Source organism: Columba livia, chromosome 10 (genome assembly GCF_036013475.1).
Source record: "Columba livia isolate bColLiv1 breed racing homer chromosome 10, bColLiv1.pat.W.v2, whole genome shotgun sequence".
Taxonomy (NCBI): Eukaryota; Metazoa; Chordata; class Aves; order Columbiformes; family Columbidae; genus Columba; species Columba livia.
Genome location: NC_088611.1, coordinates 18,013,850 through 18,034,948, shown reverse-complemented (window position 1 = coordinate 18,034,948; position 21,099 = coordinate 18,013,850). Strand labels below are relative to the sequence as shown.

The window sequence follows — 21,099 nt, the reverse complement described above, 5'->3', positions numbered from 1 at the left end:
CGGCGTGCTGCGTCACCGCGCCGCGGGGCGGGGCCAGCGGGGAGGCGGGGCCACGGGAGCGAGAGGTGGCGCCGGCGGGAAAACGTGCGTGTCCCCACCACCCCTCAAAAAGAGCCAGGAGACCTCCGAAGTTAGAAAGTCACAATTTATTTCAAAGAAACCAAGGGCACACCTCTGGCAACCGTCTCCTTCCGCCGCCCCTGCCCCTCTCCAGTGCCCGCGAAGAAAAGTGGGGGGTGGCAGCGGCTTCATGGACCCCCAGGCGCGGTCAGGGGGACACCGCAGCCCCCCCAACACTTAACATCCCGAATCACATCGGGGCGAGGAAAGGAATTCCCAGAACAAGTGCCTCATTTAAAAATAAAGTTCTATTTTTTTTTTTTTCCACCCACTTAAAAAGTCTAAAATTTAGAGTGCAAGACTATAATACAGAAACCTCCTGCTGCCCCCGTCCCTGCACGGGCACAGCGCATTTGGCAGGGCACAGAGCAGCAGTCATGCAGTTTATATCATCAGTAGAAAAGTTTTTGTTACAGTCTAGGAAGCCTGAGGACTATTAGAGATGAGGCAGCCAATGCACTAACAGAAGCGAGGCTGAAATAAAAGCATCCGGTGCAAGGATGGAGAGGCGTGAGGTGGGCGCAGAACTGGTAACAAGTGCAAAAAGAAAAAAAAAGCAAACATTCCACAGCTGTAGGAGAATCGCACCAAAGGGAAACTGACACCTCAGAATTAACAGCTCCCAAGCCACTCTCTATTCACCTACATTCATGTAACCTTGGTGATTCAAACTGGGCCATGTACCTATCAGAGATTTGGCCTTGCCTTTTGGCGTCGAGACCTCCAGTTTCCTTCCTGTCACCTGCCTCTCGGTGTTGGTCACTTCACACAGAACCAACAGTCCCTTGCTCTGCAGGTTCTGTCTTGGAGTCTGACCCTCTGCACAACAGCGATACGGGAGTCATCCTGCCCGGGCTGCAAAAGCAATAAGTCCTGTTGTTCACCAGAAAGCATAGAAATAGGATCTGTGTGTGCAAACCAGGACTTTCAACATCTTCAGAACGGGTGTTTTGTTTTCTTTTAAGATAAACAGAACTGCTGCTGAAGCTCTAGTTTCAGAAAATTTGAAAGAATTGGGGGGCACACTGTGCAATATGCATTAGTGTTTCTCAGCCAAGCATCTTGGCAGTCTGTGCAGTAAGTCTGGCCACAGCTATCCGGGCTAGTTTGCCTGCAAACAAGGATTCCTAGCAAAGCATTTTGTGGGGGCACTGGAGAGGGAGGAGGGGAAGAAGGCAAGGGTGGGAGAAAGAGACAGAACCCCATTCTCATCTAGCTCAAAGCTGGACAATTATGTAACAGAAGTGAGAGCTCCTTGGATTAGGAAACTCCACACACCTGTTCTGCAAAGAGATTAAGTGTTATGCTAGTTACATTTAGACAACAACAACACCAGCTTTTATCCTAATTAGTACTTTGCATGTCACATTTTATTAAAGAACAGTTTAAACACTGGTTCTACACACTGCAAACTGCTGGGTCTCAGTCAGCCTTTACCCCACGCTATCCCTGTCCCAAGGCCCAGTGTGCCCACACTTGGCCAAGCATTAGGGAAGGGAAGGGGAAGGGACTGACCTCTAGAATATATCATGGGGGGGACACAAAGAGGCTGCTGCTGGGAGCAGAGGAGGTAATGAAGTCAGGAGACAGCATGTGGAGCAAGGATGTATTTATCCCTACGGCTCCAGCCTAGAGGGGAGCAAGCACAGAGCAGGAACACAAGGAGCCACAGTTCTGGAGATCTCCTGCCCAGCAAGCAGCACTGCACCCCGAAACTACGGATCCCCTCCCTGCCCCACTCCCCGGCTCCAGCCACCTCTCTGCAACCCTCCCCTGCCTCTGTTTCAACCTCCATTCCCCTGCCAGCATGTTCGCCTGTTTCCTGAGGATGCGTCCCACAGCAGGGAAGGGAGGAAGGGAAAGGAAAGGCCTCTCCGTTTGTAATTTTCTCCTGTGTACAACAAACACGGCCATAGGATTAGCTCCTGTAATAGCTATGCCTCTTAAACTGATGCACCTTTCATGTTAAAATCCATCTGCCCAATTGTACTTGCTGCAAACACTTGGCTCACACGTCTCAGGTACATGAAAAAGGCTCAAACAGCAGAGTTAGCTTATTCTGACATGCAGAATTTAGCACTTTCCCCCCACCGCTTTAACTTTTATCAAGTGACATTGTATAAGAGCAACAGAGATACACGGATGCATCAAAGGCAACACTTCCACATACAACGTGGAAGAGAATCCCATGAGTTCCTCACAAAGGTGAAGGTTTCCTCAGCTCACACTGCACCTCCACGTTACTGGCTGCAAACAACGTGTTTCTGGTGCAGGTGACATATGCGCCTGTGAAATCCGGACCTGTGCCCTGCTTCCTTTACCAAACGGGTAAGCATCAGCATTGCAGTCACCTTTTTCATGGTAACCCCTACTAAATGAACTAGGTTTTCATATTTTTATTTTAGTGTATATTTTACATTAGAAAAAAAAGAATGTTAATAAAAAAGCTCCACATGCTCCTAACAATCAATTTTCTGATAAGTTCCCACCAGTATCAATACTAATATACAAATAAATTAATTTTGCTAGTTAGTTTTCTGCCTGGCTTTGTGCAGGCTCTGTGTTCAAGTGCCCATCCACATTGCCAACACGTGGCAGGGAGTGTGTTGCACACAATCTCTCCTCCTCAGAATGCAGCGGTGTTTAGTCTCACCTTGATGAATGGGATCAAATTTTCTCAGCCATGTCACCCAGCAGGCACAAATAATCTCTACCAGGCTGCACGGCACTGTTATAACATGGATTGTTTCACTCTGCAAAAGCCCCCAAGCCTTGATTAACAACTGTATGCTACTATTCCCTCATCACTCACTTTGGCAACACAACACCCTCCCCACAAAGAAAAAAAAAATAGGCAAAAAATCTACATGGAAGACCTAAAATTCATCAAATGCAGAATCTGACCTGACTCAAGGCATATCCCCCAGCATTAACCTGGTCTCTCCCCTACAGTTCCTCTGGTTGCTTTTGTTTGTGCAGCAGGATTTTGCACAGCTGATTTACAAGAAAAGAGATGCCACATGTAATCATCCCAAATGACGGCCACTGCTGGTACTGTCGGGTCAGACACAGCAGAAGCCACTCTTAACGCCAGCCAGTCTCCTCCTGCAATGCCAGGGCTACAATGCCCCGGTTAAAGGAGCATCGGGAAATCTAGCCGAGATATTTTGTAACCTCCTTCAGTGCCTGGGAGGATTTTTGGGTCAGAGGAAGGGAGAGAGGGGGGGAAAAGCCCATTAAATTTACAAGCAGATTAAGGAAAAACACTCCACTGCCAATTTATTTTTAAAAAGGGTTGTGTGTTATTCTAAGGTTTGTCTGTATAATTGTACAACCGTTGAAAATTACATAAATTGTAATGATCTAATACTATTAACAGCCATTCAGAGAAAAACTCCCTCGCTTTCTGAATCCACCAAGGGCAGGAGGGAAAAGCCCCAGGAAATACGCCAATCTGAACTCTGGCCTCTAGCCTGGCAAAAACAGAAACAGAAAGATAAGAGAACAAACTGGACTAAGATGTGGTGTTTGCATGTGTCTGACTTGCAAGGGGAAGGGTGGCTTTGTCCTTGGCCGTGTTCTCCCAGAGGCAGTGCCTGCTTATCCCGGTGAAGCTGCCGTCACTTCACTCGCTGCTCTCACCCCTGCACTTTGTCATTTCCTCCTGTCTTATGTGTCGTGGAAGTCTTTCAGCAGGGTCCTCCGTCTCTGCTCTGCTATGTGCATCTGATTCTCTAAGTCCTGGTAAAACAGAAGGTAGAAACCGTTAGCATGAGCTCCCCAGAGAAGAGTTCATTGTCTTTACAGAGAGGCTGAGCTCCAGCCTGAGAAGTACAGACAACCTTCACACGTCACACGTGCTTGGGATGACAAGATCGCAGATTGTTTTCCTTTCGACCTGGGCTCCCTCTGCAGTTACCTGGCTCCTGCTCTGTCTAAAAAGCTACATGCTTAAGGCATCGGCTCTTCACCCACATGCAGATTCCTTCAGAGCTTTGTTGGTCACGTTTCAGTTTGCAGGACTCACTGTGGCCCTCCCTCCTCTCCCACAAGGCAGCAAGCACTCCACTTCTACAGCATCTGCTGGCTAAACGTGACTTTCTGGATCTAGTTTTGCAGAACCCTCACTTGACTGCCTTAGCGCTCACGCAGAAGTGTTAAGCCCAACAAACAAAATCTGTCCAGCAGGCTCAAGAGAGCAGAACACTCACCCCTCTGTCGTAGCTGTCTGCTCGCTCCACCTTCCAGGAGAGATTTTCGATTTCAGCTTCCAGCTGGGCCTGCTGGTATTCAAACTGCAGAGAGCAAAATCAAGAGACAGCAACAAGACACTAGTTTAGCGGAACAGTTTCACAGCACACACTGCACTCGAGGAGCAGACAAGTGTGTTCTGCAGACAGCTGTGCTGGCAGAGCAGGTTTGTGCCTCCTCCTTATTCACCTTCAGGCAGACAGCATCACCCCTTCCAGGAGTTTCTTGTGTAAGCAGTCCCCAGCCCGCACCACTCAAAATTCACTGCAAGTGAGAAATATCTCCTAACTCAGCTCATTTTGCCTTAAATAGGTCACAAAATACTCTCGTGAGCAGCTCTGCAGGCAGAGCAAAGAGACTGTCAACCAGTGCTGGGAGCAGTAACTTTTTCCACAGTCAGATCCAGAGGAGAAATCTGTCCACAGCCTCAGAAAATCCACATATTGCTATGGAGAGAGACTGGATAAAAGGTTTTACTGGACAACTGAATCAAAGAAACAACTTCTCCAGTGAATTCAGGGCTGTTGTCCAGCCTGTTGGATGCACCAAGCCAGCAAGGAACTTACAGGAAAAATAGAAAGCAAAGCTAAACCCTGATCCAAGGCTGGAAAAGCAATCCTCCAGCAGCAAATCTCATGCGATACGGCCCGCAGAACTGTGTTAAGTCTTACCAAGGAAAAAAGGCACATCCAGCCTCAAAACTGGCTGGATAAACTGCTTGTTAGTGAAAGTGCAGTTAAGTGCCCTGGGAAAATAATGTCATGTAACAGAGGTCTGAGCTGCTGGTCAACTCGAAGTGAAGAGGAAAGGTGCAAAACCACCTACTATTTATGCTGTCTTCATCTCAAACTCAGGATTAATACTTCAGACATTGCCAAGCTCTGGAATTCAGCCCAGCATGCTGCCAGCTGCACCCCGAACACTATCAGCAAAGAAGAGAGCAAAACATCTTACCAGTTTCTTTCTGGGACCAGACTCCATGTAGTAGGCATATGGATATGTGTACTGCAGGGTGTAACGACACTGTTGGGGAGTGGAAGAGAGAGAAAAGAAAGACAAGAGTCTCAGACTTGGAAGTCAGCGCAGTCACATCTGTGTGATCTCCAGAGGCTAAGAAGCCACTTTCTGACAAGGAAAACTGGACGTTTCATAGTGGAATTTCCTACACCTTCCTTGGAAGAACTTGTGCAGTTAAATATGACTTCATATAGAGGTCACTTCCAGATGATTTTTGGCTAGTTCATGTCCTAGACCAGAGGTATTGCCCTACGTACCCACAATTCCTAAATTCCCCTCCTCACCTGGTGTTGTGAATTTAGCATTCTGGTGTGTATTCTCTGTGCCAAACAACACACAGCTACCCACCTTTGCAAGTAGTTTTGCAGCATTCTGTAGGTATTGCCAGTCTATCCATGTTCCCAAGTTGTTCATAACTCTTTCTTGGATTTTCTCCTGGATTCGTTGGTATGTCTGTGCCTCCAGCTGTAGGCTTTTATTGTGATTCTCCCACTGCAAGGGGTGGTGGTAGGGAGAAAGAGAAAGAAAAACAAATGCATGAGACCAGAATATTGCTGCTATAAAAGCACAAGCTCTAGCAAGCAGAAATTGAAGTGGGGCAGGAGTCCAGCAAGGCAAGACATGCTGTGGGGAAGAACAGCAAGGCAGCACCGCCATAGCAAGTGGCGGAGGTGGAACACAACAGACTGAGAGCGGCAAAGAGCAGGGAGCAAACCCAGCTCCTCCGAGTGGGAACGCCCTCCGGTCACACAACGACCTCGTGTCTAAGAACATGGAAAGTAATGGTGATTCCCCTACTTAAAGGATTTGTATAGAAAGGTCAAGAGTTTAAATTAACATTTCACATGGGCTCAGTGAACTTCAACATCCATGTGCACATTGTAAACATGGCCGTTTCCCAAAGCCTGTTGGTCTGGCTAGTAATGGACACATTTATTTTACCACAGGACTTGGCTCACGATATGAAGAATAAACTCATTTTAATGGGGAAACTGAAACGCAGCAGCATTTAAGCTCTACCACGTTCTCTTCCAGAGGTGCTTCTCTAGAATTGCACTGCATGGCCAGGTGCATTGAGCCTGCTGTGTGGACAAGGATGCTCTAACAGCAATATTACATGATTACATTAAATTTTAGGAAAACTTTGCGACAGCCAATGGAGCTTTGAACATGGCAGAGTTTATATACTCTTTGTCTCTATAGAGACATACCACAAGGAACTGAAGTTCCCCGGTCCTGCAAGGGAACAATTGCAGCAACATCTATCTATGCAGCAGCAGTCAGCCTGCGGGAAAACGGTACAGTGGCATACAGGTAATGCTGATTTCCTCTAGCACAAGGAAATACGGGAGTGAATACGATTTGCTTTGGGTACAACACTACTGGTTTGGATGGGACTCGAAGGACAGTATTTTGAGTGAAAAACAGGGCCTGAAAATGCTGCACAGATTGTCTTTGGGCAGTTTCTTGCACGGAGATTGCTGGCAATGACCTTTGCACCAGGCAGGGAGCATTAAAAGGCTACAGCAGCTCTGGCCAAGGAGATGTCTCCTACCCTCTCAAAATAGAACAAGTACTTCTTAAGGGCCTCCCTGGCCTGTGCTTGCTGACTCTGGTTTACAATATCAGGATTCTCTTTGTACCGACTGCATTCGTAGTACTCGCTGCCGTGAGTCTTCCAGTCTCCCAGACACATCCAGCAGAAGTCTGCAGAAAATAGCAAAAAACCCACTGTGATGCATAGAAAAAACCTCCCAGAAAGGAAAGCTTCAGGAGACACAGCCCATCTGTTTTCAGATATTTCTGCTAAGCCAAGAAACATACATTTTGTATCATCTTGCATAACGGAACACAATTGTGAGCCAAAAAAGAGCCTGTCTTGAAGATTTTCATTGTACAGCCTCCTGTGCAACTATGGAAAGTAAATCCTGAAGTGCTGTGCCCTGTGCACCAAGAGCAATAGGCAGAACTGAACTTGTGTTCTGCACAGGCTGCCACTCGCGATTAAAGAAGAGGCAAAGCTGTGGTCTTAGTTGTGAGCTGCATCCTCCCCACCACGGGCACACTGCCCCATGCAGACCTCTGGCTGAATAAAGCAGGGAACTACCCAGGTAACTTCAGATATCAGTGGTTTATGATGCTTCAAGTTAGGAGCCACTGAACTGGGAAGAAAGTAGGGAAAAGAGAGCAATAGCAAAACCCACACGACAGTTTCTTCATTTCCGAGCAAGGCTGTGAGTGTTCCACTGGGAAGGTAAAAAGATGGAGATTAAATTGCTACAGTAGGAATCACTTCTGTGTTATTCAAGAGACTGAAATTCATATTTCCAGCGTTCACCAGCCTCTGTGAGTGCCTGTCACCATGGTACCTTGGCGCTTGCCTGCTCACCCTTGTCACAGAGCTCCATCAAAGCACGTCCAGTGCTGCTGAGAAACCCAAGGCAAAGAAAATAATAGAGGACAGCAATCTTTAATCATCTTCCAAATAAGGTTCTGATACCATAATGTTTCCTAGTGGCACACTTAACTTAGAGGGCTGAACAAGCTATCCCACTACAAGGCAACAGAGATTAATTCTGCCATGAAAAGATAAATGCAAGAACAGGCTGTCATTCTGTAGGGCCACACAATGGGCCAAAGACACTCAGGCTGCTAATTGCACAGGGATGGACTGAGAAGTCTGACAGATAATGTTACGCAGAACAATTCACAGCTCCTGCAGTTTCATCTGGGCTGAAGCTCATTATTTCCATCCCTAAGCAAAAGGACTTAAGCTGATCTGAGTAAATGGCTCAGTTCTGCCCGTATTTTCAGCTGATGACAAATAAAATTACACGGAAAGCACATAATACTCTCCTCAGAGATGGGCTCCACTGTTAATACTATGGCAGAGATGAAGACTTCTCTATACAATGGACATGACAGGGAGAGGGAGCCAAACCAGCCCTGAACCAGAGCCCAGCTGAGATCCCAACCAGTGGGGAAAAGAAAAAGAACACTATCACACACAACGCTGTAATTCACATCCTGTTCACCTTTTACTAGGGGGAAAAATATTTCAGTCAATGTTCACAATTTGTCTTCATATCAGAAAAAAAAAAAAGAGAAGAGAACATCCCCACTAACAAACCCTGCAGAGAAAACCGCTTCCAAGTCCTACTCACCATGCTTGCATTTGGAGCATTGCTGAAAAAGAAGAGACAGGAGGCACCAGTTAGTGGAAAGTGGGGAAAAAAAATTCTGCTTAGAACAAGGAAGGTCTGATGTGTTCAGGGAATTGCTCACCATGTGATTGCAGCCTCCGTTCTTTTCAATACAGATATTGCACTTGGGACACTGGGGAAACAGAAGCATTTGTTAGATCCAGCTCTGTCTCTAGCAGCCTTCTAGAGAATGTGGGATTATTGTGGAATTATTATTGTGGAATGTGGGATTATTCCTCTCCTGTATTTTTTTTTTTAATATGCATACATGCATATGAGAATATTAACATATATACACCCTGCCTCGCACCAATTCCTGACAACTCCATTTAAAAAGGAAGTAGAATGGCAAAGCCAAGGAAATTCCACTGCAGCACTGGGCTGCTCACTCAAGAAAACAAATTTGCTGTTGTTACTCCGTGTAAAACTGAAGGTCTCCCTGAGTTACCATTTGGCAGTTGCTCAGGCATAGGGATGTAATTAGTCCACATACGACAGTAGCTTTCACGGCTACTTGTACTACAAGATAATCAGCACTCTATCCCGCCTTTAGCCACTAACAGATGACAACTTGGCTGCAGAGAACCTGGTTGACCATGGTGAGAGTCGCTCACTTCTCCACTTCACGGATGTCCTGGAGTGTCAAGTTCAGTTACGTTTTTTTGGGTTGCACGGGTACAAAGGATAAAGCGGGTTCTGCTGCTTTTTATAGGTTTTAATGGCAAGCAAAATGTATGCCAGGACAATGCTCAAAATAACAGAACCTTCTACAAAAGAGCACGGCAGAAACAATCCCGTCACTTTCCTTTGCACCTTTTCCAGAGAAAGAAGGGAATCTAGTATCTCTAGTCTAAGCACCCACTTTGCTAACACAACCGAAGCTTGCAGCTAGTTAGCACTGTCACAATTGTCATTTGCTATGGTAGAACGAATGCCAGCTAAGCACTGGTTTGAAGTCAGGCCACAAAATAATAAAAACCCCATTAAAAGTTCCAGTCTGCAGACAGCTGATCTGGAAGATTAAGGAAGTACATCTATGACTTTTAAAGACAATACTATAAGTAGACTAGAGTGCACAATATGCACTACTACTTCTTTTTCTTGGGTCTAAAACTCCTAGAAGTACTTAGATGTCTAATTTACAGACTTCATCTGCCCCATTTTGCTGTCCTTGCCAAATCAAGACATTATCTCCCTCGCCTCCCAGTTCACAGTAATCCATGCAGTTCAGGATTAAACACCACTAGTGCCTTATTTGGTACAGACTCCTCACTTACCACACTCTCTCCTTCCATTTTAAATACATCTCCACTGATCCTTTCAAAGCAGCCACAATTCTTTTGCCCATGGGAGGGCAGCACACCTGGCTGCCAAAGACATTCACACCAGGTCTGGAATAAGGACCACCAGGTCCTTACGGCAAGGGGGCAGCTGGGTCTCCCACACAAAGCACTCCCAAGGCATCCACTGTGGTCTACCCCAGTCCCCGGGGAGCTGTGAGAATTCACAGTCTATGAAAACACAGCACACAATGCTACGTATGTATAGAATTGTATCTTGCTTCCCAGGCAGGACTAGAGGACAAAAAACACAAGCAGTTGCTTGTCCTTACGTCTTTAGTGTGAGCGCTGATGTAGTTGGCTGTTTCGGAGTCATCTGCACACTTGGTGAGCCATTTCCGAATGGTAGCACAGTCTGTGGGTGCGTGGTACATCTGACGACACTTGAAGCTTAATGTGGGGAAAAAAACAATAAGACATATTTATTTCTGAGAAGTGGCTCTAGAATTGAGGTTTTCCTGATGACCAAAATCTGAAAGGCCAAGGTAAGGGATGCAAATGCACATGTGTATGACCAGAGTGCAAAGAGCAAGGCTGAGCTCCAACAACCCCCCACCCTCTCGTGCAGAAGCTGGTGTCAGGATGAGTGTAAAATGAGGTCTCCTCTGCCAAACCACATGTCTGAGGGCTGGCACATCCCTCCTAGAGTCCACCTACGTCTGCTCCAACGCAGCTGCAGAGGCCTGGGCTATACCAGTGGCTTTACAAGAAGCCTGACTCCAGTGGCCGATACCAGGGAGCTGCATTAGCATAACCTGATCAGCCCCAGGTGAGTTAAGCCATTTGCCTGGAGATACCAGTAAGCTGAGCCTCTAAACCAGTATTGCACTCCACAGACATTCGGAGCAGCAGTGATTCTGCAGACCCAGGAGCAGAAGACACTCCAGCAGCCCCATAAGCTGAAGTCTTTTTTCTCTGGTCTCACACACGCTTGAGGTCAGACAAGGTATATCAGTGTTTCTATTCAGCAGAAATGTATTCTCACCTGAGCCTCAAAACACACCAGACAGTCCGGGAGTCAAATACTTGTAATAAACTTAAAATTCAATACCAGCAGAGAGCAGTGAGGCCATATTAGTAGACACCAGTCACTATGTCTGTATCAAAATATGTAACCCAGCCAAAAAATGAGAACAGTAGATTTGTAACCCCTTCCTTACTCAAGCCCTGCATTCCCTGGTTATCAGAACACCCAAGTCCCAAGGAGTTTAGGGAGCAAGAGGACAGCTGACCACCTGCAGAAGTCAGACCCCAGGTGTCCAATTACTCAAGCTAACTCAAGTTACAAACAACTCTAGCAAAGCATTTGAGATGCTTCTCCACTCTGAACCTGTTGGAAGGCAAACAGAGTAGCTCTGAGGACAGCAGACACTTTTGCCGTGACCTTTAACCTTCTCTGTTGCTTACCAGAAGACCTCATTGCAACGATTGCACTGCACTCGCCGGGCTTTTGGCTCTTGTACCTGTATGACCATAGGACAATCTGCACCAGGACACAGCTGCAGCTGATAATGGCTCTGTGGACATACCAAGGTGGGAAGATCAGCAGTGGCTGCGGAAGAGCATTTTCTATTCAAGTTTAACCACTGTTATCCTCAAAAACATACAAGTCAGCCATTTCTTGTTGAAAAAAAGTGAAAACCTCTTCCACATTAGGAAGGGGAACACCAATTACTTACAGCTTTTATAGAACAGGGAATTCAAATGGAGAGTTACAGACCAAGCACAGCAACACAACCGTGAGACCCCACCGAGACACTGAACAAGCAATTTTACTCCATTTGAGGTCTTTCCCTTTTCTCTTCTTAAGCCAGAGAATGTATTCAGCTGCTCTCCTGTGGTGGCTGTTCCCTCCCAAATGATCTCTTATTGAAGAGAGGTGACACCCCTCTTTCATACTGCTTTCACTGCTTGAGTATTCCAAATTACCAGAATACTCCTGCACATTTAACCTTAACTGCTGCTTTAATTTAAAAAAAACTCACGTAAAATGTTACTGAGCAAGCCAATTCAGTTGAGCCACGCTAAGATGAAGGACTTATTTTCAGAACCTAAAATCTCTATACTAGAGCAAGAAGGGCTTTAAAACTCAGATTGAAGTTCTGAGCTGCAACATTCTGAGAATACTGAAGCACCAGCCAAGGAGTTACTGGGTGACCTTACAGCAGAAGTTACTTTGGCAGCCTGCTAGGGCATTCTGTCAGCGAGGCTGTCCTACAGGAGCAGCCGCATCATGTTTATCAGGGACAATTTTGCTGCAGGTACTGCAGTTCTAATCAATGATGCAAGACACTTCAAACGAAATTTCTGCAAGTCATCGGTGAATTGATCCAGGGTACTTTAAAACTGAAAGAAAGCAATACCTCCACATAGTCCCTGAAGAGGTAGCGCCTGTATTTGTCTTTCAGCTCTTCACTAGGCAGCAATGGAAACACAAAGTCTTCTGGTGTCCGAAGCAGGCAGTCCTGAGCCATGCAGGAGACCCCTGAGAAGAAAATACAACACTTGAGTGCGGTGCAACTTGTAATGAGCGAATGCACAGAGAGCATTCAACAGAGTTTCCTAGGTGCCATCTGTTGTTGTGGTAAGAGAGACACAACTGTGAAACAAATCTACCAGGGCTGCTGAAAAGCAGAAGCCCAGCTGTCTTCACTGAAAGATGACGGGGCACATGTGCACCCAGGACCAGCTTCAAGCAAGGTCAGAAACTTGAAGTAGAAAATTGCATGTTACTGCCATGCCAGCATGAAGGACAGGCTAGGAAAAGCCTGAAGCAACTCCTGGCAGCTCCTGGCTTCTACCCAACAAAGGGAACAGATGTTTACATCCAAAAGCTCTCCAGGGGCAGTGCAACAACACATCATGAGAGATGCAAACTCAAAATGCAGCAAGTCTGCAGCTTCTAACTTGTTACAGTCATGCTCTCGAGATCACAACAGGAGAAAAACAGCAAATGGATCTATGGACTTGCACATTTTGTTAGGCAGGAGCAGCGCTCTCCTGGTGGCTATGCCAATACTAACCAGGGATCCAGGTAAAACTACTAGTTCAAGTTAATACTCATTCCATGCTCCATTTTCTCATTACTGAGATGTTTTAAACCGATTCAACCAGAACGGCCAACAAGGCAAATCTGAGCCCAGCACCACCTTGAACTCACCAACTCCGACACCATCCTTGACAAGCACCGTACAGTGCTGCTCCCAACAGCTGCGACAGAACTGGTGTTGACAAGCCAGAGAGAGCAAGTTCTCCTTCCGCACAAACTGCATGCACACCGCGCAGTGATGGGAGGAATGTACCATTGCCTGGCAGAGAGAGAAATCAGCGTTACGGTGAAAGCATCCCAGCTCTCCCAGTGCATTTCACCCCATCTGCAGGCACCTGCATCACCGTCCTTGTGACAACTGTCTCAGGTGAGCTCCAGGCCAGAACAGGTTCATGAGCAGCTGGTGTGTTGGGGTGCAGCACCACCCTGATGTTTGGTCCTTCTCATGAACCTCTAATCTCATGGAACACAACGGTCATGGAACAGCTCCTGTTTCTAATCTAGTGCTACCCAGAACTCACCTTTAGTTTTTTGGTTCTTACTCTCACCTTATCTGACAAATAAGGAAATACACTGTTGTGCTGATCCCTCCTTGAATTTACTGATGTTCTCTGTTAGCTGGGCCAGACTCTGTCGCTGCTCCACAGGCCCTGGAGAGCCGTTACAGCGGGAAGCAGGCTTAGCAGCGCCCTTTTTCTGGACAATGATTTTTGGTAAGTGGAGAGGCGACTCAAGGTTCAGCGCATAGTGTTTATACAGAGAGAAAAGAGAGTTCACAGACCATCATCTCGCATCTCATATCTTCTGCCTATGCTACATTTGGCAAAGCAGGCATCATCCCTTCAGCTGAAAAGGGTTAGAAGGTTTGCTTCAGGCCAGGCATAATTAGGCTGCTGCTTCACCAAACCACTGGGAAGCAGTTTGGATCCCCCCTTGGGGAGCGCAGAGCTAATCCCCAGGTGACAGATCCAGCCCTCGGCACGTCTCGGCTCACCCTCGGGACATGAAGATCTATGGCTAGCACAGCACCGTCCAAAGCCAGGCTCAACAAAGCTATTAGCAGGACTTTGTGATCCTATTTCTCCTTTCACAGAGAAGCCATATAACTGCTTTTTATCTACATAAACCTTCGCTACTCGTTGAGAAGCTTGTGCGAGGCAGCTGCTGCTTCCAGACCTGGTTCTGCACGCCGGAGATGCAAAGCAGCAGCACAACACGCAGCCGCGTGACCAACAGAGCTCCGCTCGTAGCGTGACCACATGGAAAAGGAAATAATGCAACTTTGTTCCAGGCAGTTTCACTTACAGACCAACACAAGGTTCACCAAGTCTGCAACTGCATTGATTGCCCGGATCAACTGTGCAGCCTGAACAACATGCTTTTTGACACTGTGAACCATTGTGAACCTTTGCATGCTGCCCTCGGAGCTCAGCCCTATAGCTTCTCCCTATAGGGGCAGTTATTCTACAGACTCAGTATGAGCATCTGTCCCCAAAATATCATCATTCTGCATTGGCACAAAAAGACTATAACTAATTGGCTAGCAAACCAAGTTTATCTATCAAGAATTAAACTAACCTTATAACTGTAATACCTTTCTTCCCAAAATCAAATCACCATTGCAGTGGGGAGCGCTTAAGTGGCAGCTGATATAAGATTCAGACAAACATTAAAATACATGGACTAATTTGCAGGTATGCTAAATAACAGAGATTTTTTTCTAGCATCTAGGGAGATAATTTAGAGTCCATGAAGCTTACCCCTGTCAGCTGTTTTAGCATTGTCACTCTCTGCTGGTTGTGAGTCAGCTCAGATGCCAAATCAGGCTTTTAAAATCTCCCCCCCGCCCTGACCCAAAGAGTGTTTCTCAGATGCAATATTTTATCACTCAAAAGCTGACACATGGCAACATGTTCCTGGATTGTACCAAGGCACCCACTGTGAATGAAACCTGTAAACATGCAACAGGAAGCTTCTATTTAAAGGGGAAAAAACCCCAAATCTAAAGACCTGTGTAGCCCCAGCTGCAAAACACAAGCTGTTGGTTCAAATATCACTATCGACTGGCTCAGCAGCAACACCACTGGGAGATTTGGCTTCAGCATCTCTGAGCAGAGCAGTGCAGCAAATGGTTGTCTCAGGAAAAGAAAAAACGTAAAAAAACCCCTCTGTTCCAGGCACAGACAAGCTCTGTTCACTCTGTGCAGCCAGAGTTTCCCTTGAGCATCTTTTACAGAGAGCAGAATTGGAAGCAGCCAAGCCCATGCACTCTCCTCCCTCCATCGTGTACCATCACTCATGCTAAAAGAAAGAGCTTAATTTTCTTAAGGCAAATAATTCTTGAACACTACCTGCAAGACAATTGTAAAGCTGCTATTTAAATGTTAGACACCTCTTGAGTGCATTCTCATTTAAAAAGTAAGCGCAGCATTAAGTTAGGGTGTTGGACTTGAGCTTGCAGAGGGTTAATACAGGACAGATGATGCCATCAGTAATGCAATCCTCCGACGAGGTGGGTCGGAGGTGTCTGCCAAGGGAACAGACCAAAATAGTGAGCATACTTACATGTTTGGATGAGGTGGGCTGAACTCGTGCTTCTACTAGCAACTGGGCAGCATTTGACTTGTGCCTGAAAAGGCAATTGAAGAATGATCACATTGATTTCTGAAGACATTTTGCTTTGTTAAATTGATCCTTCTCGCCTGATTAAATAACAGGCTCTGTGCAAACGGTAGGGTAGGTTTCAACAAGGAAAGTGGAAATGCATCCTGTGTGAGGCTTCTTCATATAACGAGCTGAAGTCTCATCAACAAAACTTTATGAGAGTTTCTTCAAAATCAGAAACAGAAACAATACTTCTCCCGGTAATGGAGCAGCATTTCTCTCATGCTCCTCCATTAATATCTTGCTACAACTCCCCCCAAAACATTATTTTTGAAGCTGAGGTTTTCTATCCACACTCCTAGAGCAGTCCTAAGCCACTTCCCATTATAACACACTCCAGCAAGTGTCTGTCTACTATCCCTTTGTAAAAATATATTTAAAAAAAATAAAATAAAATCAAGCTATCCTGGTTAGGTCTCACTTTGATCCCAGTCTATTATCTAGTTAAGTATTTATTCTGTGATAGATTATCACCCCCTAGGCATACAAAGCTTTAGAACTAAACATGTTTTGCTGTTTGCGATTTCCATTCCAGAATAATGTTTCGTCTCAGTGAATTCTGAAATAGTGGCATCACAGTTGTGCCCACGCTGTAAATCCCTCCTCCCCAATAGCACTTTTGTAGTTGTATGAGGGAGCTTTTATTTGGCAATGTCAATTCACACCAAGACAGAAGTTTGAGGGCCAAATCAACTGGAGAACAACTTGCAAAGTCATAGCTTTAGAAGTAAACCCTTCCCCAAACTTTCTCTTGTTTAAATCTCATTAGTTAACATGCAGAATTGCCCTGAGCTGCTATGCCCGAATCTCACCTTCCCCAGAGAAAAGCTTTCAAAGGATGCGTGATAACCAAAGATGCTGCAACAATATCCATACATGAGATGCATTTCCCATATGTGCTCTGGATGAAGTTGCTGGCTACAGGGCCAAAAATGGCACAGCGGAATGAGTCAGGCTGATATGTTCTCTATTTTCAGACAAAGCTCAGTTCTGAGCCAGTGTTAACTGAAGGGGCTGCCAGACAGCAGTGCCTCCTGACACACTTGCCATATATGTTTGGGCAGAGTCCGAACCTTCCTTCTGAAATCAGCTGGAGGACTCTGTTACGGTGACACTGACCGAGCAACAAAGGGGCTGCACTTCCCAGTTCTCTCTCACCATCTTCCCCTGCTCTCCAAACTTTAGTCAGCTTGGAAAAAAACATCACTTATGTTCAGAAGAGAAAAAACTTCAATGTGAATGTACTACTAAAGAATATATCAGCACAAGTTCAGTGTTCCTTTATGATTTAGGGGTCATTTGTTCAAAACAGAACATACATTATGTATACATTGGGTAAAATGAATAGATATAGATGCAGCACTGTCAATCTGTTATCTCGAAGTTTAAGCTAAATGCATCTACAGTGTTCCCAGCATGGCAATAATCACTCAGACTGAAAGACATTGGCCACTGATACCCTCTGCCTGTTTACAAATGTCTTACAGACAACGCAGCCTCAACAAAACAGTGGTTTTCCTCTGCTCCCTGGAATGGCCTGTGTGGCCTGCTTCCAGGTTCAAAGGTGCTTGTCAAAAAGACACCTATGGACCACGCTGAGCATTCTTGCAAAGCACTGAGCACAGGAAAGACTATTTACACTTACCTTTCCAAAATCTCTGAGATTTGCCAGTGGAAACTAACTAATACTAGTTTTGCGACAGCATGTGATACCTAGGTGGGGAAAAAAAAAAGTCAAGTTAGGGATATTTTGAAGCCACAACTCTGCTTAGGAGTATGATCTTCTTCCAAGACTAATCAGTTGTACAAACTCAGTACAATATCTCAGTGACACTCAGCTCCTATTACATTACCAGACACAAGGTTCACAGTCAGTGCATCTGCAATATAAATGAAACACAGCTGTACCCCAGCTATCTCACATACTTAAGTCACAACAACTCAGAGAGGAAGGAATGAAGAATTCACTGCATTAGTTTCACTGCTCGTGGAAGCCCCACATCCAGTTCTGTGGTCACCACTTGAGAGGCCCAGACCAGACGGGATCAGGGTCCTTGATAAGTGTGCAAAGTTGGCACCATGGGGCAGACAGATCCCACTTACTGAGCTAGAGAAGCAGTCACAAGCTGCAAGGCAGGCATGTTGTAACGGTAAAGGGGAAAAACGAAAACATTTTCCCTAGTCTTCACTGACAAGAACAAAGTTACACGCTGGCCTGGAATAGGAAGATGGAAAGCTACTGTGACAGGGCACATTTCCATGCAGAGTTGCTTGCATTACGTGGACTCCTGGCAAGCACCAGCGCAGCCTGTGCTAGCCCGAGCACTCTGTAGAATACTGCAACATGACATTTAAAGTCATGTTACAAGGATACAAGCAAACAAGTCCTCCTTTGCTTCTGCATATTAGTTTATTTCCAAAGAAACCAGACTGGTCTGTTAGCACAAAAAGGCTTGTACCTGCTAAGACCACAGGTGTCTGCTGAGCTGCTGGACCTTCAACCTGCCTCTACACCCCTTCATGCCTTTATTTCATGGAGTTCAAACACAGTAGGTCTCCTGCAAATAAGACCCCCCTTCCAGGGGGATTCGGAAGGCTCCCAACACCCCTCCTCACTCCTCCCTGTGCTAGGAAGCACCTGGGCAAGCCCAGTGGTTTGCACATTCTGCATTTAGACACCCACTGGTGTTAAGGGCTCTTTCTCCTGCACTCCAAGACACTCTCTCTACTACACAAATAGAAAACAGAGCTCCTTCTGTTCGAGCCGCAGGAAGAGCTCCCTTTTTCCCCTAGAGAAGCTGTCAGTCCCAATCACCAGCTGAAAAGCCATTAAGCCTTCTTGAATCCTGCTACAAGTGAATCACAGGATCCGATGTACTAGTAAACCAGATACACAGCAACCCTGAAAGGAAAAACAAGCAATGGTCACTCCAATAAAGCAGCCAGGCTCTGCACACCTCGGGGCAGAAAATCCATGACTCATCTAAATCTGCCCCAGTGAGGAGCTGCAGTTTCACAACACAACATAACTGACCTATTCCTGCCACACGATCCTGCCCCGCTCCTGAACTGGCATTTCTCAGCGCTGGACGGCTGGTTCAGCAAGTTAAACCCACGTAGCACCAACACACGACGCAGCCGGCGTTTCTCATTTGTTCTTATCCACCTCCACTTTCAGATTTTCCCACTTTGCTGGGCACTAAAAAAATCCCAGCAATAAGGGGAATTTTCAGTGTTCAAATAATGCTTTTTTCTAGAAGAACCAAAGCATCAGGTCGTGTTGTGTTACGATCTGGTATGTCACCTTCCTCGACCTCACCGGTGATGAAACGCCACCGCTGGCCTCGCATGGGTTGTTTTCCTAAGCCTGCAGCCTGGCAGACCCAGGCAGACACCTCTGACTTGCTCGTACAAGGAGGATATCTGCATTTTGTCTTTGTAAAACAAACAAGCACCAGGAATGTGGTCCCTACAAGACCGGCTTCCTGCAAATGCAAACCACATGCTAATGAATCACTCTCTAACAGCAATGATATTATTTCTCGGTAGCGGTGAGGAAGAACTGCCATCCTGACAAAAAACCAAACAAAGCACCAGATTTAAATGGGAAGTTCATCTGCAACATACAAAAATTGGTATTTTTCAGTGGGATTTTCAGAGCCTGAGGTGCAGCATCATGACTCCACGTACTCCATGCAGTTACTTGTTCCCAGAGAAGGAACCAAGTACATTCAAGAATGAAGATGTATAGAAAGAGAAATACAAATACTGGCATACACATTTCTGAAACCTAACAAACTACCCTGACAGAATCAAATGCTTTTGAGTCAAACTGGCAGGCAAAATGTGGAATTAATGCTCCAGAAAGATGCCAGATTAACAGATCTAGAAGAATAACAAAGCTTCTGTTACTATTCCTATTTTGTTCCAAATGCAAGCACTGATGGGATCATGTGTAATGCTAATTTTATTACTTTCATCATAAAAGCTCCAAAGAATAAAACGTTTTCAATTGATAAAGCCAGGTTCATGACATGAGTCCACTTTCATAAAAGCCCTGAAGCAGAAAAGTTTTTGATGCAACCTGACTGGAGGGCAAGCGATCTTGCAAAAAAGAAGTCCCAGAGTCAGTCAGTTGCAGCAACGCACCCAGAGTCTGCTTGGCATGGAAGTCCTAATTCTTACACGTTAAAGATAAATAACATTCAGACTGTAAGAAAGAGGGATGGGAGAGGAGTAGGTAAGTTATGAGGCTGGGGCCGTGCCTGCTGAGCGGAGTCTCATCCCACTGCAATCTACATCCTGCTCCCGAACAGCAAGGCTGGTAATTCAGGAGGCAAATGTGAACAACATCGGGGTCAACATTGCTGGAGAGATTCAAGAAAACAAGCATGAGAAGAAAAACAAGTGTTTAACAAAAGCCTGCTTCTATTGATTAGCAGCGCTCCCCAGACTCTTCAATGATTGTGCATTCACAATGAGTGAATGATTGTACCAAGTCAGCCAGTTCTTCCACAGTAACACCCCAGAATAATTGAAGTATTTCTTTGTAAGCAGGAGCCAAAACATGCTGAGCACAGAAAAATACACACGGCAATCAGAAGTTGGGTCCATAGGTACATAATTCATTACCTTACAGTTCTGGAGAAGCAAAGAACAGAAGCTGATACTGCTGAACTGTTCAGCCAGGAGACACCGATGCCCATGCCGTACGCAGCCACCGCAGCTTAGGGAGCAAACCTTGGTTTCTGTTTGGACACACTGTCCCATACAGCATTTCCTGGACAGTCCGAAGTTTCACACAATGAAAGATCTCAAACTTACAAAACATTTCAGGAAGAGCTACAATTCAGTCCCCTATCAGTCACTGGGTGCCAGAAGAACCTCAAGTTATTCCGGAATAATAATGCTTTGTCTCAAACACAAAACGAACTAGAAAAGAAGCCTTGGATGAATTGTCAGCTTTGCTTAAACTTCCCTATTCTCTTTTCAGAATACTAAGACCCCCAAAGACGGTGAGATAGCTCATTCGCTGTCTTGCAGGTCATTTCAGTAAAATAGTTCTACAGACCAAAGCGCAGAAGGGAATGTATATTCCAGATGCTGCACTTCTATTTAAGTTTTTGTCTGCAACCGATGAATTGTGCCAATGCTTCTACACAGCCTGACCTCTCCAGAGCTCTTCTACCTGTGATTAAATTTATTAAAGCTTAGAAGACGAAAGCTGAAAGCAGTAGTCATATTAAAAACTTTCTGTCCCTCACTCTCATTTCCCCCATTTTCTCACCATCAGCTTAAAACTTTAAGATCAAAGATCAGCTCCAAATCTGAACCTGGAAAATTTCTGACTGAAGACCAGGCTTCTTTCTTCCCAATGGGGTGGCAAAGCTGAAGAGACAGGAGATCTCATCCAATCTGCAATTTCCAGCAGGAATTCAGTCACAGAAGCCTCTTC

The 21,099-nt window shown here is 45.7% G+C and overlaps 1 protein-coding gene across 4 annotated transcripts in view; it reads right to left on the bottom strand.

Annotated features, from left to right (window-relative positions):
* Positions 1 to 3,373: 3,373 nt before the first annotated feature.
* The window catches only part of ARIH2 (ariadne RBR E3 ubiquitin protein ligase 2), a 31,650-nt gene continuing 13,924 nt past the window's right edge, over positions 3,374 to 21,099 (bottom strand). For all 4 annotated transcript variants that reach the window (XM_065074693.1, XM_065074691.1, XM_065074694.1 and 1 more), the window contains 13 exons: positions 17,290 to 17,357; positions 15,546 to 15,609; positions 13,092 to 13,239; positions 12,295 to 12,416; positions 11,339 to 11,448; positions 10,204 to 10,321; positions 8,674 to 8,724; positions 8,553 to 8,574; positions 6,944 to 7,095; positions 5,737 to 5,880; positions 5,326 to 5,394; positions 4,332 to 4,415; positions 3,374 to 3,861 (listed from right to left, as the gene is read on the bottom strand). In XM_065074693.1, the coding sequence (XP_064930765.1) occupies positions 3,790 to 3,861; positions 4,332 to 4,415; positions 5,326 to 5,394; positions 5,737 to 5,880; positions 6,944 to 7,095; positions 8,553 to 8,574; positions 8,674 to 8,724; positions 10,204 to 10,321; positions 11,339 to 11,448; positions 12,295 to 12,416; positions 13,092 to 13,239; positions 15,546 to 15,609; positions 17,290 to 17,357 (1,224 nt within the window). In that variant the 3' untranslated portion in view covers positions 3,374 to 3,789. The remainder of the gene's footprint in view (positions 3,862 to 4,331; positions 4,416 to 5,325; positions 5,395 to 5,736; positions 5,881 to 6,943; positions 7,096 to 8,552; positions 8,575 to 8,673; positions 8,725 to 10,203; positions 10,322 to 11,338; positions 11,449 to 12,294; positions 12,417 to 13,091; positions 13,240 to 15,545; positions 15,610 to 17,289; positions 17,358 to 21,099) is intronic.